General features: G+C 43.1%; 1 protein-coding gene and 1 long non-coding RNA gene across 5 annotated transcripts in view; one reads left to right on the top strand and one right to left on the bottom strand.

Annotated features, from left to right (window-relative positions):
- LOC108240648 overlaps positions 1-3819 on the top strand; it is an 8097-nt gene extending 4278 nt beyond the window's left edge. Inside the window, exon 3 of the long non-coding RNA XR_001808783.2 lies at positions 900-3819. This is a non-coding gene — a long non-coding RNA (uncharacterized LOC108240648). The remainder of the gene's footprint in view (positions 1-899) is intronic.
- Positions 3820-11367: 7548 nt separating this feature from the next.
- The window catches only part of LOC108240697 (arginyl-tRNA--protein transferase 1), a 55319-nt gene continuing 49463 nt past the window's right edge, over positions 11368-17223 (bottom strand). For all 4 annotated transcript variants that reach the window (XM_017424372.3, XM_017424368.3, XM_017424369.3 and 1 more), the window contains one exon: positions 11368-12343. In XM_017424372.3, coding sequence (XP_017279861.1) covers positions 12165-12343 — 179 coding nt within the window. In that variant the 3' untranslated portion in view covers positions 11368-12164. The remainder of the gene's footprint in view (positions 12344-17223) is intronic.

The following is a 17223-nucleotide window of genomic DNA, read 5'->3' as shown; positions in this document are numbered from 1 at the left end:
CCCCCCCCCCCCCCCTCCCCTCGCCCCGCCCCTCCTCGTCCCCTCTGCTTATTGTCTCAGCCCCATCCTTCTCAAAGACATGATCTCTTCATTCAGCTGCCAGCTCGTTTCCTGTGCGCTGGCTGATGGAGGGAGAGGGTTTCATAAACCCACAAAAGGCCCCCGCGTTAGTCCATGAAAGCCCCGGATGGCCTCTGTCACCCTCAGCCCGCCTGTCTGTCACTCAGTGTCGGGCTGACAAGAACCCACCACCCCTAAAAATGACTACAGAGTTTGGTCCATGGTGCCACTCACTGATATTACTGACAAAACCTTCATCCAGGGGCGGGGGGCTCCACCGTTGAACAGAGTCACTGCTCAGCATCTTTCTCCGTCCTCTCCTCTCCTCTGCAGACTCTGTGCAAAGCAAGAATGCACCGTGTTAAATCTGCCTACAGTGCACGGTGGTGGTGTGTGTGTTGGGGGGTAAAAGGCTGACATCGATGCCCCCCTTTCCCTTCCCTGCTGCAGAATGACACAGATGCTCTTCCCAGGTCCCAAAGAGACAATTTCCTCCCCCATCACAACGTATTTTAAACTTTTAAAGTTCAAACACAATTCCACAGAAGTTGGGATGCTGTCTGTAGAAAGGTGATGAACTGTTAACACCTGTTGTGAGTTTAATTTTGTCTGGATTGATGGCCAGAACATAAAGGAAGAGGAAAATAATGTCAGTAAATAAGCGCCTGAAAATGTTCAACTGCAGCTCTGCCTGATTCGATTCGCAGACGGGTTTTTAAAATATTCTGAACGCTCCAGTCCTGAAAAATCCACATTAAAATGCAATCAGAAGGCTTTGAGGCGGGGGGGGGTGGCTAATGAATAAAAAACTTGTATTTATATTTATTTCCCACTATCAGAGGTCACATTTCAGACACGTCATCTGAAGACTGTGGAGCTGAGGAAACCGGCAGACGGAGGGCGGTTCTGTGAAATGAAGAGAAAACTTACAGGACGGAGTGGGAAGGATTTCGGTTGGAGGATGAGGTCATTTGGACAAAGTTTCAAACACACACACACACACATAAAACCACGATAAGAAAAATGTATTCTGGATAAAACACACGAGGTCTTATCTTGAATGGTTAATGAAAACGTCTCTCATGTGAATAAGGGAGAGTTTCTCTGTCTGGTTTGCAGTGATGCTGTTTCCGTGGCAACGACAAGCTGATACCAATGAGGTGACCACGTAGAACAACCAGAACATTTCTTTAAAAAAGGCTGACGGAGCTAATGCCTGGAATCCCCCAAAAACATCAACTTTATTCTTCAAAGCTCAACAATAATTTGGGGCTTCGTTTTGTAATCTAAGATGACAAAATGGCCGACGTTTTGATGTATAAACTTTAGAAGAAGAGTATAAAGAACCAATAGTTTTTTAAAAAAATGTAAAATCTGCAGCCAGAAGTTCGTTAGGGTCACCGTGGTAACCACGCACTCCCTGACAGCACTCCTAATAAGTCAGGTGGACAAAGACAGACTAAAAATGAACAAACAAGCAGCCAAAAGTTCAAAAACTGAAAATATTCCTGAGCTGTTCGTGGCAGAAGCATCTGGTCGTCACACATGTACATTTATTACACGTCTACAGTGTTTTACGTTGGAGATATGAAGTTAAAAAGACTGCTCACGTTTATTTTTAAAGAGAAAATTCTGAGCTCAGACACAATGGAAGTCAATGAGAGTTTGGGTGTTTGACCTCTGACCTCTAAGGGGATTGAGAGAAAAAGACCAAACTATCTACGCTTTGCTGTTCAAACTGTTAAAGAAGAAACGTTTGCTGAAGTAGAAAGAGACTGTAAAGATTTGGGAAAGTTTAGCTCAAAGTTAGTGTCATCGTCAGACTCTAAGCTGAACGGTCTGTGGTAAAAGCTTTAAAAAAAAATCACAAAAATAAACCCGAGGTTGTATAAAAACTGTTAAAGAGCAGTTCAGTCATGCAAAGTCCAACTTTCTGTGACCCGTCCTCAGAGGTCTGGGCTTTCCTCGCTCCACCTAAAATCCCATCGTTGTTAAGGAAATAAATAGTTCTGCTACTAAAAGTCAGAACATACTTTTCTAGATTGAGCCACACATTTTGATGTATTTTTTGCATATAATCTTCTTTTTCTGCTTAAGGAGGCAGAATAGTAATAAATGTGTTTTAATATTAGCACCCATAATTATTGTTTTAAGAAGTTAAAGAAGTAAAACTTCCAAATCTTCGACCTTATTTTACTCTTTCCTCCCTCCTTCCTGCTGAGCCTTGTCTCTTTCCTCACACACGTTTCAGCTTCAAACTCTTGACTTTTCTCTGGTTTTCAACATGTGTGGCTCCGACCATCATTTCCCCGGTTCTGTTTACCGAACAGTAAAATCTGCTGGCCGCAGACCGACGTGGCTTCAGTTTCAGGCTCCTCCTCCTCACCACAGATGACTCAGTTTCATGAGAAATAATGTGAATATTGTGACCGAAGCTGAAATGATTTCCTCTCCGTCCCCATGGACTCTATAACCTTTGGAAACTTTAAAAAGTTACTCTTTAAAGCACGTGGGTTACCATGTAAAGCTCTTTTTAGTAAAAGCCCAGCAGCCGTGAAGGAATGCATATCGCCCGCCACCTTTCATGTCAGAGTTTCAGATTAAAATCAGGTTGGAGCCGTTTCACACGTTATCATGAGACGTCACGCTCAGAGTATGTGGTAAGGATGACTCTCAGCTACTACCACACCAGATTTTAGCTCAATATTTAGAAAACTGACTTAGTTATAGCTGCGGCAGCTATCTTGAACTGGTGCGTCTCCAAAAGTCAATCAGTTGCAGATGTGCATCCAATGTTTACTTTACCAACCAAACAGCAGGACAGATGTGGAAAAAAGGATGACTGAGGGACACAAAGAGACAGAAAAAGGTGAGAAACAAGACAGAACGAGGACGTGAAGACGCCGAGGCCTGGTTTTGTTTTCCTGAACTCTGAATTCCTGAATAATGACTGGGCTGCGATGGTGCTGAACCCCATTTTTGCCAAACGAAACAAGAGGCCGAGGCAGCCCGATGTTTTTTTATTTCTCATCTTTTTCTCTTTTTTTTTTTCATTTTTGACACTAAATTATAAACACAAAACCAGCATTTCATATATAAAATAATTTAAAAAACAGTTTTCCTCTTGTTCTCTGATCTTCTAGCCCCCTTTTTTGTGCACATTCAGCAGAGTTTCTTTGCCAAAGCTCAGTTTTGTGGCTTTCTAACCAGAGGAGGAGATATTTTCTGAGAAATCCCCTCTGCCAATAACTCTCATATTGCTGACCTCCTGAATCTCTGCCTAAATAAACTTTAGCACAACTGTTTTTGTTTATCTTGAACAGAGAATCTTAAGCCAGTAGCAGCTAAATATTTCTGGCCTAATGTTGGACTCTTTCAGGAATGAAGGCACAATCTCCAACCCCGCAGCGGCAAAGTCAGCCGTAAAACTGCGAAGAGGACTCTAAAGCCCACGCTCTCACGCACATTCTGCAGACCCAGTAATGTGGAACCGTTTGTGTTGATTGGGTCTGCGAGCCGCCGCCGCCGGGGCTCAGTCCGGCAGTCACGGTAGCTGGATGATCCGGGTCCAGGCTGCATGCCTTTGGGGATTTCTGGGATCAGTGAATCCCAGCTTCTATCTCAATATGGCTCGGACTCTCCGGTTTTTGGATGCAGTCTGAGTCCTACTCCTTATTTGGTTCGAGTGGCTGTATGGGCGCCATAACGGAGCAGCAAACGCAGGCAGAAATCCCTTCTCCGTGCACTTTTACATCATTTACAGTGTATTTTTAGTGCCTGCTGTCGTAACTTTCTGTCTGTGTTAGCTAAATATCTCATGAACCACAGGACAGATTTTAATCAAACTCTCAGAAAGTATTCACTGGATGTTCATCTACAACTGATTAACTTTTGGAGTCAACTGATCATGGCAAAGGCAAAAATGACTATAAATCATCCAGTTCAGCAGTTTAATCACCAGCAGCTTTTTTTAGTACTCAAATGGTTCTTTATCCTGCTTTTAAAATAACCCAAACTCAGCAGGTGGTCCAATTTAAGACATCTCTGTAACTCGCTCCAGGACAGGGGTGTGAATACTTTAACAGCATCTCAGCCAAAGATAGTTTGTGTTTGAAGGATGGGACTAAAGTTTACATCTCCGGTGATTTTAGGAAACAAGACAGAGCATAAATAAGGAGGCGGATTGGGTAATTTGGGCTTGTAAAATAAGATGTAAGCAGTGGTTCCAAGAACCAACGTTCTCAAACAAGCTTCAATGATGAGTACGAAGATTCACGATGAACTAAATCTGACATTTCCAGTGAAGATAAACTGGTGTGCATGTATAAAACATCACCAAGTACTGACAGAAATGTTGCCTTGCACTAAAAGAGAAAGTTTAGTTAATTTTTTCATAAGATACTCAATCTGATGTTCAAAACACAAAGAGAAATCCAAGGTTTTTGTGCACCAGTACTCGTTCCATCCTGTCGTCATTCAGCGAAAGACTGATTGCAAATATTCTGTAGCGCTGGCTTATATTGAGCTTAAAATTGTTGTAGTAGCAGCTGAGAGTCATCCCCAGCACAGACTCAGAGGGCTAACAGACTGCATGAGAGCTTTGTTTGAAACTTTGGCACGTAAGGCGGTGGGTGACATGCAAGGAATTGTGCAGTTTATTGTGCAGAAACTCTTAAAATAAAACTAAAATACGACTCCTAAGAATAATCACTGCATCATAAACACAGATAGTAAACTCTGTAAACTCAACCGTCGGGCATCATGGGTACTTTCAGAGAGGATAACTTTCCCACAGACAAGAGGAAACATGAGTCCAGTGCAGGAAAGAGGCGGAAGTGGCTATTTTTCAAAATAAAATACCCTGCTGATCAGTGTATAGTATATGAAAATATTTATCTAGATGTGTTTTTATTTTTGTGCGTCCATGCTGAAGTTTTTCCAGGATCTTTTAGAGAACAAATATTGTGCTTTCGTCTTGTTTTCTGCACCCATCCCCACCTAACAGCTCCACCAGCAGCTGCACCCTTTTCCAACCGGCGTCCGGCGCCAGGCGGTCCGGCGGGCTGGCGGGCTGCACCGTGCCCATCGAGGCCTGGAAATATTTGTTCACTTAAACGTTTCTGCAAACGTCGGCAGTCTCACGGGCTGTCGAGCAAAATGGAGTCCAGGTAGTCTGGTCCTGGACGGACCTGATCCCGGTTCCTCAGCACCTTTGGCATTCCTGTGCAGAGGTTCTGAGTCGAGACACGGGCCATGAAACATCCCTGACAGGTTTAGAACATGTGGCTAATTAGGAATGGCCGAGGATATTCAAACCCGAGGAGGTCGGTAGGAAAACTGGGCAAGCTGCATGACCCACTGTCTCTGCTCTGTCTCACAGATAATTTAACAGTGATTAATACGTTAGATCCAAAAAGATTTGAAGGTTTTAGTCCTCATAAAGTTAAGAAAAGATTTAGAGTTCAACTGGAGGGTTGAATTTACCAAAAGTAGGAACACTATTCCTGATCAAACCTTCATTTTGATGTATTTATGCAGAGGTTTTTCAAAGCTGCAAGATACTGAATCAAAAACCTGATAGAAATAGAAGCTTAAATACTGAAGAATAATAGAGGTGCTTCACCGCTTCTGAATGGGCGACCTTTACAATAAAAACACAGCTGTTATAGGTGGAAAATGTCTTGTTAATTTGTTAAAGCCTGTTAGGGGGCAAGATTGCCTTTTTTTACTGGTTGGACCTGAGGGCCAAATGCTTTCAGAGTGTGAAGCAAGCTGTGTGTAAAATAAGTAAATGAGAGGCTTCAGCAGAAGGAAAGAGTTTAAACTTATCTTTTAGTAAATCTTCCTGAAAACAGCACAAAAGTATCTGAGCGTATACAACATGTGTTCAATCTACCAGCAACGGCACGATGAGGTGAAACCTTCTGAAGCTGCTCCAGCCAATAAATATTTGTGCTATATTCCTAACTTCTCCTCCAAGGGGCCAGCTTACCCCCCAGGACCCAGCATGTTGCCCAGACGATGCAAAGCCCTCCCCCCACCGCAACAACGGCAGCATTCACCCAGCGAAGATTTAGAGCTCTGCAAATATTGGCTGTGGTGGCGGTCATGGGCCCAGAAAAGGAGAGGGGCCCCCCCTCCCTCTGCCTGCTGCAAACTGCCTGCTGGAAAATATATTCTCCTTATTCAGATGAGGAAATAAAGAGAGGCTTCTGCAGAGCAGCCGGGATGACGGATGACTTCGAGACGTGTCCCTCTCCTGCCCGACAGCTTCATTCCGCTCACTCGGACACGTCCACGTTCTAACGTCACGGAGAGATGCACGGGCCCGAGCCGGAGGAAGACGAGGAAAAACCAGAGGAGAGGAAGAGAGACGCTAATGTGGCGCTGAGCTGGAGGAGGAAAGAGACGAGACTTGAGGCCTCAAACATCGAGTCAGGAGGGATTAAATATGATGACAACATTTATCTCCTTACAGATAATATTTGTGTTTCCTTGACTACACAGAAGCTCTTTAAGAACAGGAGCTGAGCACCGGGCTTACTCTTTTATATGCAGACAAAGATCTGATAATGACTAAATACAACACGACTCTTTGCTCTTGGAGTTTAATCTTCTGGTAAAATACGCCTTTGCAAATAAAATAATCCCCCCTCAGTAAATGCACAAAAATATATTCAAAGATGTGGGAAAACTGGCTCCTCTGCCTCACAAATTTAAATCCTGGTGTTAGTTTCAACAAATGATTTAGGAGATGGATAAAATAAATATATATTTATACAAACTGCCATAGACGTTGAAAACACAATAAAAAGGCAAATTTAAATCTTATTTTCTGAAGAAAACTAAGAACAAGAGAAACTAATTCCTGCAATAATGCTGTGTGGATGCTGAAATATGTTGAAGAATGAATTGTTTAAACAATTGTAGCCAAAACTTAAGTAAAAGCTTAACTTGTAGCTAAAAGGCTCAAGTGAGCAAAACTGCTACCTGAAGCTAAATGCAGTAAAATCATAAAAGGTAAAATAAGCATAAGAAGACAAAAATGGAGCAAGTTTCTTCTCCCCCACTGTGCGTACGGGACAGCGTGATGCTTGTGCACATTTTCACCACGTCCAGCAGCGAGTTGGATCAACTCAAAGCTCCGTGTCAAAATGCATTTTCTACGCCCCTTTAATAACACAAGCTAATCACTTTAGTTTTGTCTCTGGGGGGCACAACGTCCCCCCTCATCTCCTGTATCCTGGTGAGGGGGGGCAGCGAGCTCGGCTGTGACAGTGTGTTGAATTTGGGTGACAGGGCCCCAGTGGGAGTGGGTGCCCCCTCCCCCCCCCTGCTGGCCTTTGGATAATCCCCCAGAGAAAAGGCCTGCATTTAGGGTGCGATACGCTTAATCCGGGACGGACCTGGATAACAAAGGAGCCTGGCACTTCCTCCAGCCTGGGAGCTTCCGTTGGTCTGGGGGTGGGCGGGGGAGCGTGGGTGTCATTACAAACATGTCTGCCTTTCAACGAGATAGATGTAGATGTTTATCCAAACATTTTAGGAAAAAATGAAGGTAATTTGAATCTGATGGCAGCAACACGTCTCAAAAACGTTGATCCAGGAGCAACAAAAGGCTGTAAAGGTAAAAGGTACGAATAAGAAACAGCTGGAGGAGCTTTTTACTCATAATTAGGTTAATTATCAACAGGTCCGTAAGAGGACTGAGGATAAAAAGAGCATTTTAGAGGCCGAATCTGTCAGAAGGAAAGATGGGCAGAGGTTCACCAGTCAGCAAAAAAACTGGTACAATTTCAGAATAAAGTTCCTCAACGGAGAATTGGGAAGACTTTGAATCTATCATCAACAGATCTGAAGAATCTGTAGAAACCTCTGAGGTCAAAGGTCAAGGCTGGTTCTGGTTCTGCTCAGGAACACTGTCTGTAAACACAGTTCATCATGCCGTCCACAGATGCTGCTTAAAGCTCTATCAGGCAAAGAATAAGCCAGATGTGAACAGATGTGTCTCCTCTGGACCAAAGAGGAGAACTGTTCTGAGGTCCAGCCTGCCTCTCTGATGGTATGGGGGTGCATTAGTCCAGGATTTAGAACAACATCTGCTCCCATCCAGGACTGCTGAACAGACAGAATGGGACAACCTCAGGTCCAGATGTTTACAGATGCTGCACAGAGGGAAACATCTGGAACAACTTTAAAGAGACGTGTTGCTGCCATCAAATTCAAAACTACCTTATTTTTACTAAAAATTAAACAATTTCTTACTTTAACACATTTGATATGTTTGCTATGTTCCCTTTTGAGTAAAATATGGGTTTAAGAGATTTGCAAATTACTGCATTTAGTTTTTATTTACATTTTAAGTAACGTCCTAACTTTTCTTTTAGAAGTGTGGTTATAAATTAGAGGTGTAATTGTAGGACAACACTCCAAATAAGGACCAACAGGAGTAAACACACACACATAAAACGACAGACGTAATGGTTGGTGTGGGCGATATTCTGCTTTTCGTGCAACGTACAAAGATTTGCTCAGCAAAGAACTAAAAAAAGATAAAAATAAACCTTTCTGCCTACATGTAGTTTCAAAGGGAGACGTATTCAGACGGGGTCCAGGTTTACTCACGTGTACGAGTGACCAGCCACTACAGAGAACGAGCCCGTGTATCCCTGGTGCCGGTCCTAATCTCGGGTAAACGGCGAGCGTTGTGTCAGGAAGGGCGTCCGGCGTCAAACACTTCTGCCAAAACAAACATGCGAGTTCATCCAAGCGGCGATGATGTGATCAAGCAGGACGGACTTCAGCTCAACAACTGATCTGCTTTCCTATCATGAGGGGAAACGATTGATTTATATAAAACATACATGTCTGCAAATTTCATCTGTTCCTAAACACAACTGAGACAAATAAGCTCCACAAAGACCCTCTGAACCATTCAGAGGCCATATAGAGGTTTGAGTCCAAACGCCTCTGAAATGAATCTAATACTCAAGAATAGAGACTTTTCATCCTCTCTCCTCTGTGCTCCTTAAAACATTTAAATCATGAAATACAGCTGAAACCAGATGTTTACATACACCGAATAAAAAGAAACAACCGTTTCTGTCTTCAGTGTCTGACATTAAATCAGACTAAACCATCCCTGTTTATTTTGTTTTTAAAATAAAGAGCATTTATTTATTTATTATTAATTTAACAAGCATTTGGAGGCACACCTGTGTGGCATTACGGGAAAATCAAAAGAAATCAGGAAGAGAGTCATCGACCTCCACAACTCTGGTTCATCCTTTGGTCCAGTTTCCAGCCGCCTGAAGGTTCATCTGTTCAAATAATTATAGATAAGTAGAAAGACCAAGAGAACGTCCTGCCGTCAAACTGCTCAGCAAGGAGACGGGTTCTGTGTTCCTGACATGAACGGGTGAAGCTGCTGAGAGTCATTATCTACAGAGAAACGAGTTCTGGACCAACATGAGCTGAAAGGTCCCTCAGAGAGGAAGAAGCCATGACTCCCAAAGCAACACGAGGACAGATTACAGTTTGTAGAGTCCACACGGGGACAAAGACGTGTCCTGTGCTCTGATGAAACCATTGTTACGTTTGGAAGTTTGCAAGCCTGAGAACACCATCCCAACTGTGAAGCACGGGGGCGGCAGCATCATGTTGTGGGGATGTTTTACTGCAGGAGGGACCCTTCACAAAATAGATCATGAGGAAAGAACATTACGTGGAAATACTGAAGCAGCATCTCAGTCAGGAAGTTAAAGCTTGGACACAAATTGGTCTTCAAATGGACAATGTCCCTCAGCGGACAGACAGATTAGTTCCAGAGTGGCTTCAGAGCGGCCATCACAAAGACCTGATGTCAAACTCATAGAAAATTTAAGAAAATTTGGCCTCCAAACCTGATTCAGGTCCACCAGTTCTGTCGGAAGCTGAGGAGGGAAACCCGAAACATCTGACCCAAGTCAGACAGTTTAAAGGCAACAAATACGACCAAATACTAAGAACATGGAGGAAAACTTGTCACTTTGAAAAATATAAAAGAACATTCTCCGTTTTATCCTAACATTTAGCAAATATAAATAATTTTGGGGAATCCTGACTTCAGTTTAGTGTGGATTAATGTCAGATGGTGAGAAATAAAAAAAAGCTTATAAAGAATTCAGTTTTCCCCTCTTGTATTTAGATTTCTGATTTCAACTGTAAATGAAGATGAGGAAGAAAGATTTTGTACGAAACAGAGAAGAGATTAAGAAAACAGGTCATTTGTGCTGAAGCTGACATTTAAAAACTGCTTTTTAATACGGGACACTTTGAATACCAAAGTTTCAATAAAATAACTTTTTACAGGGTCATATTCTCCTACCCATTTGGCACCGGCTGGACTGTAAAACAAACCAAATATTTAAATCCTGAAACCATCTCTGTGACTTCGATCTGACTCAGATAAAGCGGTTTCTGGATTCTGCAGATGTTGAACTCTGGCTGAACAGCATTTCAGCAGCAGCGCATGGTCAGCACACATCATATTTAATATAAAAATATGATCAGTGACACAAATATACATTTTGAGGGGTTACAGCTTCATCGTGAAACATTAAACTGGTCCAAGCTTTTTGTTTTTACAGAGAGAGGTCCACCACAGAACTGGCTCGTGCCCTCCTGAGTGTGTGTGTGTGTGTGTGGGAGAGAAACCGTGAATCCAACATGGCGACCAGCCAGCGTTGGTGCTCCCGTCTTGGAGAATTAGCCCGTCAGTCTGTTTTAATTCCCGAGGACACGGGCAGCTCTCGGGCTCAGGTTGGGCTCGGACTGGAAGGACTGTTTTCTCAGGATCAGGTGCAGACGGGCGGGTCCGGCTGGATGCGAGGCGGGTCGGGCCTCAGCAGAGAGCAGAGCTGCTGCACAAAAACACAAAAACTCGTACCAGTCTACAGTTCGACTTCCTGCTGCAGGCCTAGAGACACGGCACACACAGAAAGCACCTCATTTCTTTCACTTGTTGCATGCCGAAGTTTTAAACAGAGTATCTGTTGGGATGACTCTCAGCTACTACCACTCCAAATTTTAGCTCAATATCTGACTTCTATAACTATTTGAGTGTTTCCTAAAGTTAGTTGATTCGGCTTGACTCTAAAAGTTACTTAGTTGTTGATCTACAGTCACTGATTACTTTGAGAGTTTCATTAAAATCCATCCAGGGATTCTTCAGATATTTTGCTAACACTACAGACAAACAAATACACACAGAGTGACAAACATTACAGCTTTCAATCACAACTCACCAAAAAACCTTCAGAGAGTAGGTTTGTTTGTTTGCATGTATGTTTGTTTATTTGGTTTCCAAGAAACAAATTAATATTTAAAAAAAGTACATAAACGAGCAAAAAATTAGTGTTTTTAACCTTCATACAAACTCAAATGATAAAACTTAAAATTTTGCAGTGATTATGAGACAGCTTGAAGTTTTTCCTTTTAAATTTTTTAAATTTTTTTAGATTTTTGACTGAATAGAAGCAAATTAAATTCACCCTCGAAACCACTCAACATTCAGAGCTAAACAAATCCAAACGTGTTTCAGCTAAAGAAGAGCTCCCACCTGGAGCTCTTAAAGCCAGCATCTCAGAGGGCTGCCAATCCAAAATGTCTCCAAACCTTCGGGAGGGTTCTTCAAACGGGTCCAAATCTGCTCATCTTCATTTCAAAACTGTAATCTGGTGGATTAAATCGTAAACGTGGGGGAGAGCTGCTGAGGTTTGCAACTAAATATGGTTTAGCAAGCCGGGTATCACCAACTAGTCTCCACCAATCACAGCCCAGTGAGATACCACCTTAAGGTCAAAAAGTAAAATAAATTGCGATAGATTATAATATAAAAGTAACATTCAGGTGACTGATCAGTGAAGCAGTAAATGGAAGAATGCTCATAAAAAAAACACAAATATGCACGAGTTTACAGCAGAAAGTGATTTGCCACTGCATTGTTTCTGCACATGTAGAGGTAAGCATGTTGAGTCTACCAGGAGACACAGCAGAGAGCACTTTCAGAGACACAGAAAGACAAACGGAGACAGACTAAAGGGGACACGTCTTTGCGCAGCGGTTCAGGAGCGGTAAAGTAGGATCCTTTCAGCGCAGTCCTGACCAACCAGGCTGACGTACTGCTGCACGGCCGCCTCGTCGCTGGGGCCCTTACGTTTGCGGCTGTAGGCGGCGTACGGCATGGCGATCCGTCTGTACAGCACCAGAGCTCTGCCCACATCCTTCAGCGCCCGAGCATCTCCTAGAAGAAAACAAGCACATATAAAAACGTAATAAGGACCAGTGGAGACACGTCCAACACAATAAACGTCCTTATCCTTTTCCTTCGGAGTGACTTGGCACGGATAAATCATTATTCCGAGAAGCTGTTAGAGGAGATGTAATTCCCCTGAGCCTGAAAGTTTGAATCACTGCTGTGCGTGAGCAAGGCGAGTTTGTTGGCGTCGCTCACGGAGCCTTGTACCCCCGCCGGGTAGCCAAACTCCACATCTCCTCAGGTCCTGTGTCATACGCTGCCAGCTCCCATCAGACCAATGAAAACACTTCAGATCTTAGAAGTGTGTGTGTGTGTGTGTGTGTTTAGAAGCTAAAAAAGCAGCCCTCTGGAGAGTCAGTTGGAAAAAAAGGTGAAAAATGTTGACCTTTACTTTTGCACTTAAACCGCTGCCTCCAGGAGAGAAAGCCTGAGCCAAGCTGCACACAGCTGGCACCGAGAGGAGACGGAGGGCACAGCAGGGTGCCGGGACCGAGCCAACCAGACCCAAAGATCCTCCACACAGGTACGAAGGACTCATATTCCACTGTGAGTGGAAAACCACGTTTCTTTCTTACTCCCTGGTGCCGTAAAAAGGTTTCTTACAGTCCGTCACTTTTTACTCAATAAATAACTTTCCTGCTCATCCTCTTAAAGCTTTCTCAGATTTCACAGGCTGTAAAAGACCTAAAACACACCATTTACAATATTTGCAACTTGTCTTCTTAAGTTCAGCCTTCGAGGTCTGACCTGTCGGAGAGTAAAAGAATAAATATAAACTTCTGGTTGGGTGGAGCAGTGAAAGCAGAACGCCATCGCTTTAACCGCCGACGTCTGCAATAATTTCAAAGTAAGGAAAAAAGGTTATCCTGAACTATATCGAATGGTGCAGTTTGAAAGAGTTTATTCTAGTAGTTTTCCAGATATACTGACATAAATTCTAAATGCAGTGTAATCATAGTACTCCACTGAATCTGAAGAAAATCACGTAGAAACTTGAGTCACGTGATATAAATTTTGATTACAAGTTTTTTATTTTAAGGACACATTAACTGTGCAGATTCTGCAACTGAATGAGTTATTTTTGATCGATCGTAATGATATTGCAATAAGTACCTTTAAGATTAAAGGTAGTAAGGTAGTATAGACTCAAAATTGTGAAAAATGTGTTTGTGATTAGCAAGAAGAACCTATTTTTGAAAATCACAGCTTATTTTTGTGTGCAAAACTGGATTCTTGACCTCAGACATTATTTTCTGCCCATATCGGACCTGCCTTGGCCTGCTTTGTATCCTCCGCAGAATCTTCCCCCCACATTTATGATTCGATCTACAGAAATGAAGACCTGCAAACTTGGACGAGTTTTTAATAAATGTTCCTGATCATCAGCGTGAAGTTCAGACCTCGGATGTTTTCTGTCGAACTACAGCTCTACATCTCTTGAGATGGGTTCCACACATCAGCGAGGGCAAGAAACTGAGAACCAATATTGGACTTTTTGGAGGCTCCCTTTGTGAATGCCGTTTGCCAACAAGTCTTTAACCGTCACAGCCCAGCGAGACGGGACATTTAGGAGCAAGAGGACAGAGCTAAGGATTTAGCAAACAACTGTCGACCCTCAAACTACAGAATCAGAATAACTTTATTCATCCTAAAGGGAAATTGCTACATACCTACAAAAGTACAGATGTAGTTACCAAAACTACAAAGTGGTTAGAGCAGAAATGTCAGCGCTGGGTAAGAGTGGGGCATCCGGGGTAATGGCCCACTCTTACGTTTAAACTCTGCCTTTTATTTGGTGCTACGTGTGTCAGCGTGGTAATGATGCTTGCTATGGAACGCAAATGCATCATGTCCTTTCAAAAAGACTATTTTATAACACGACAAGTTACACCATTGCTATTATTCACAGTATAATGTGGCACAGCCCTAATTTAATCTGGAAAAACGAGCTTAAGTGAAGAGGAGAGCCTGAGCATCCACAGCTCTGCACCCTTTTCATACTTCAGCTACGGTTTGAAAACCACACTGTCAATTCATGTTTTATGTATCACCCACATTTCCCCGCTGAGTAATGCCCTAACCACTGTTTTTATTTTAAACTGCTGAGTCATGTGATTAAATAGCATAGGTTTTTTAAATAAAAAAGATCAGCAGTATGTTAAGTTTCACCACGTGGGATTTGAAAGAAATGCGAACACATTATGCAACTTCTACATGACCAGAATTTTTGTGAAAATATTTAAATGCCTGATGCTCCATAACTTAAACTGACGACAAGCTAAGCAGATTTGGTTGCCATAGTTACACGTGGTTAAGGCCAGTTTACAGAACACAGAGGGTAAGAGCCTGAAGCTTTGAGATGTTTCATTAACTGCAGCAGGAACACTGAACAGAGGGCCTGGATCTCCTTCCTACTTGAGGAAATCCAAACATCCGCTCCTCACATAAACAACTTTCCTTTATGTCTTCACACACTGCAGCCTCTTTCGCCTTTGAGAGGCTCCAGATCCTGTTCGTGTCAGGCCCACCGGACGTTCAGTGGCGTGCCGCTCTGACGCCGCAGCTTCTTCGGGTTGGAGTTCAGGGGGTCAGGGGGGAAGAGGAGTGGAAGGGGGTCAATCGGGGATCGAGAGGGGTCAGGGCCGAGGCTAGGGGCCCTGACACCTCGCCACGCTTCTCTCTGTTCCGGTCTATCTCAAACTTGCTTCACACCGGATGCTTGTCAAAGACAGGCCGTCAGGTTAGGACCACTTCCTGTGACCCAATGTAGAAGATCCCAAACAGGACTTACTTCTGAAAAGAAAAGGTCAAGATGCTGCTTTTGTGCAAGTGGCTGAAAAGAGAAATCTCTGAGTTTTGACCCTGTGCTAAAGGAAGCAAGCAATAATTTCTTTTAATTGTAAAGATTATTATATTAGAGTTATTGAAATTAAAAACCAACCATATCTGGAAAGAATGCATATCAGAGTCTTAGACTATGATCAGCTTATTTTTAGAAAGCGTGTTAGTGAGTTATAGACATTTTTGTGTTCGATATGGTTGAATTGGGTTGCATCCAATGGTTACTTTCTGACCGTTTCTTTTAGATCCTTTCACTGGTTCTCAAGATATTTTGCTAACAGAAATAGGGTTGATGCCAACAGTTATTGCCATTGATCTGAGTTAATATATATCGCCTTGTTTAGTGCTCAAAGTTTGTGTTGGGGATGACTCTCAGCTAGTGCCAGGATATCAATATCAAAATTGGCTGAGTTAGATGTTTTTAGGTTTGATGTAGTTGTTTAGCTGTGGCGGCCATCTTGCATGGGATTGACTCCTAAAGTAAAGCTTTAGACAAACGAACACCCACAGAGGCATGAGCGAAAACATTATCGCTCTGTCTTCAGTGGAGGGCGATAATTAGGAAGAAACATTCTTTAACAGTAGAGAAAGCTTGCCTTTAGCATTATAAGACACCAACTAAAAGGGAAGTGAATCCATCTGCCAACACTCTGACTGGGAACATGAACACACATCAGGCCGAGGAGCAGAAAGCCTGGAGAGAAACCGAGGAAAGTGGCTCCGACAGTCAGATGAGATATGAAAGTGTCTACTGTAAAAAGAAGAAAAACAGCCAGGAAGGCAGGCGGCTGGAGGCTAACGGGTGGAAGTTTCATCTGTGCCCTGTAAGCACAGACCCAACCCAACTTCTTGGAGACACTGAACTAAATACTGAGGGATTTGTGTGTGCCAAAGATGTAAAAGAGACTGAGACGATTACGGTTCTGCAGTTCGATGCATCAAATTGTTTTGCAACATCTCCACTTATCTCATTCTCCACATCTTGGTCAGCGCCTGCCGGACGTGCTTAGGGTTCAACAAGAGACAACATAAGTCACACTCTTCAGCAAATGTTTATACATCTGAGCGGCCAATGCCCCAACTTCTCATCCTCTTACACTAATTGAGAGTGTGCATGAGATAATACGTGTGTGCTGCACGTAGTGTTATGTGTGTGAGCACATTTCTTAGTGAGGCACGTAGACCCTCGATGTGTCAGAAGCAGGCACATAATCAATGTTAGGAAAGAGTTATGTAAACTTTAGATTAGCACGTTGTTAGGACAGTACTGGAACTCGTCTAAAAAGACAATCAGCACTTGGGTTCTTAGTGATCTAAGACCCCCTTCACACTGGATGATGACCCTGGTATTCTCTCCACAACCCATTAGAACATGGCTGGATTCCGGCAGACTTGGAAAACCTCCTCGAGTGTGAAAGCAATCACTGCTAAACTCCAAGTGCTTGCAAAACAGGTTTTTCTTTGTCCCTGAGACACTCTCCTGCGCCCTCACTACGATCTGTAATGCACCAGAATATCACATCTGCACCAGCTTGTTTCCTCGACCTGATCACGGTTGCAGCCTGGCTTCAGATTCTGGATGACCAAGCCTTGTAGATGCATGCTGGCACTGATACACTGCCAGGACAAATATAAACCACCACAACCTTGCAACAGACGTTTTGTGCATGCTCAAAACCACGGGGAGCCGACTGCATTACTATTATGTACCTGAAGACATTGTCGAGACCCTGCAAAGACCGCCCACGTTGATTTTTTTAGTCAAAGCAGATCATTAACCAGTTTAAAGGAGCATTAAGGTAGTAAGTTGAGCTGCAACTAGCTGGTGAGGAGCTTTCATTAGAAAGTCTCGCGACTTTCGTGGAGTTCTAAACTTCATCACATGAGCTGCGAAAGCGCACAGCTTTTTTGCTTGAGATCTAAAAACCACAACATTGATAAATAATAATTATTTAAAAACTCATCCAAATCTGATTATCATCATTTCTAAAGTGTACTTCAGCGAGGGGGGGGGGGGGGGGGGG

Source organism: Kryptolebias marmoratus, linkage group LG22 (genome assembly GCF_001649575.2).
Source record: "Kryptolebias marmoratus isolate JLee-2015 linkage group LG22, ASM164957v2, whole genome shotgun sequence".
NCBI classification, from domain to species: Eukaryota; Metazoa; Chordata; class Actinopteri; order Cyprinodontiformes; family Rivulidae; genus Kryptolebias; species Kryptolebias marmoratus.
Note: the sequence above shows the minus strand (reverse complement) of the source record. Positions and strands in the feature narration are given on the sequence as shown.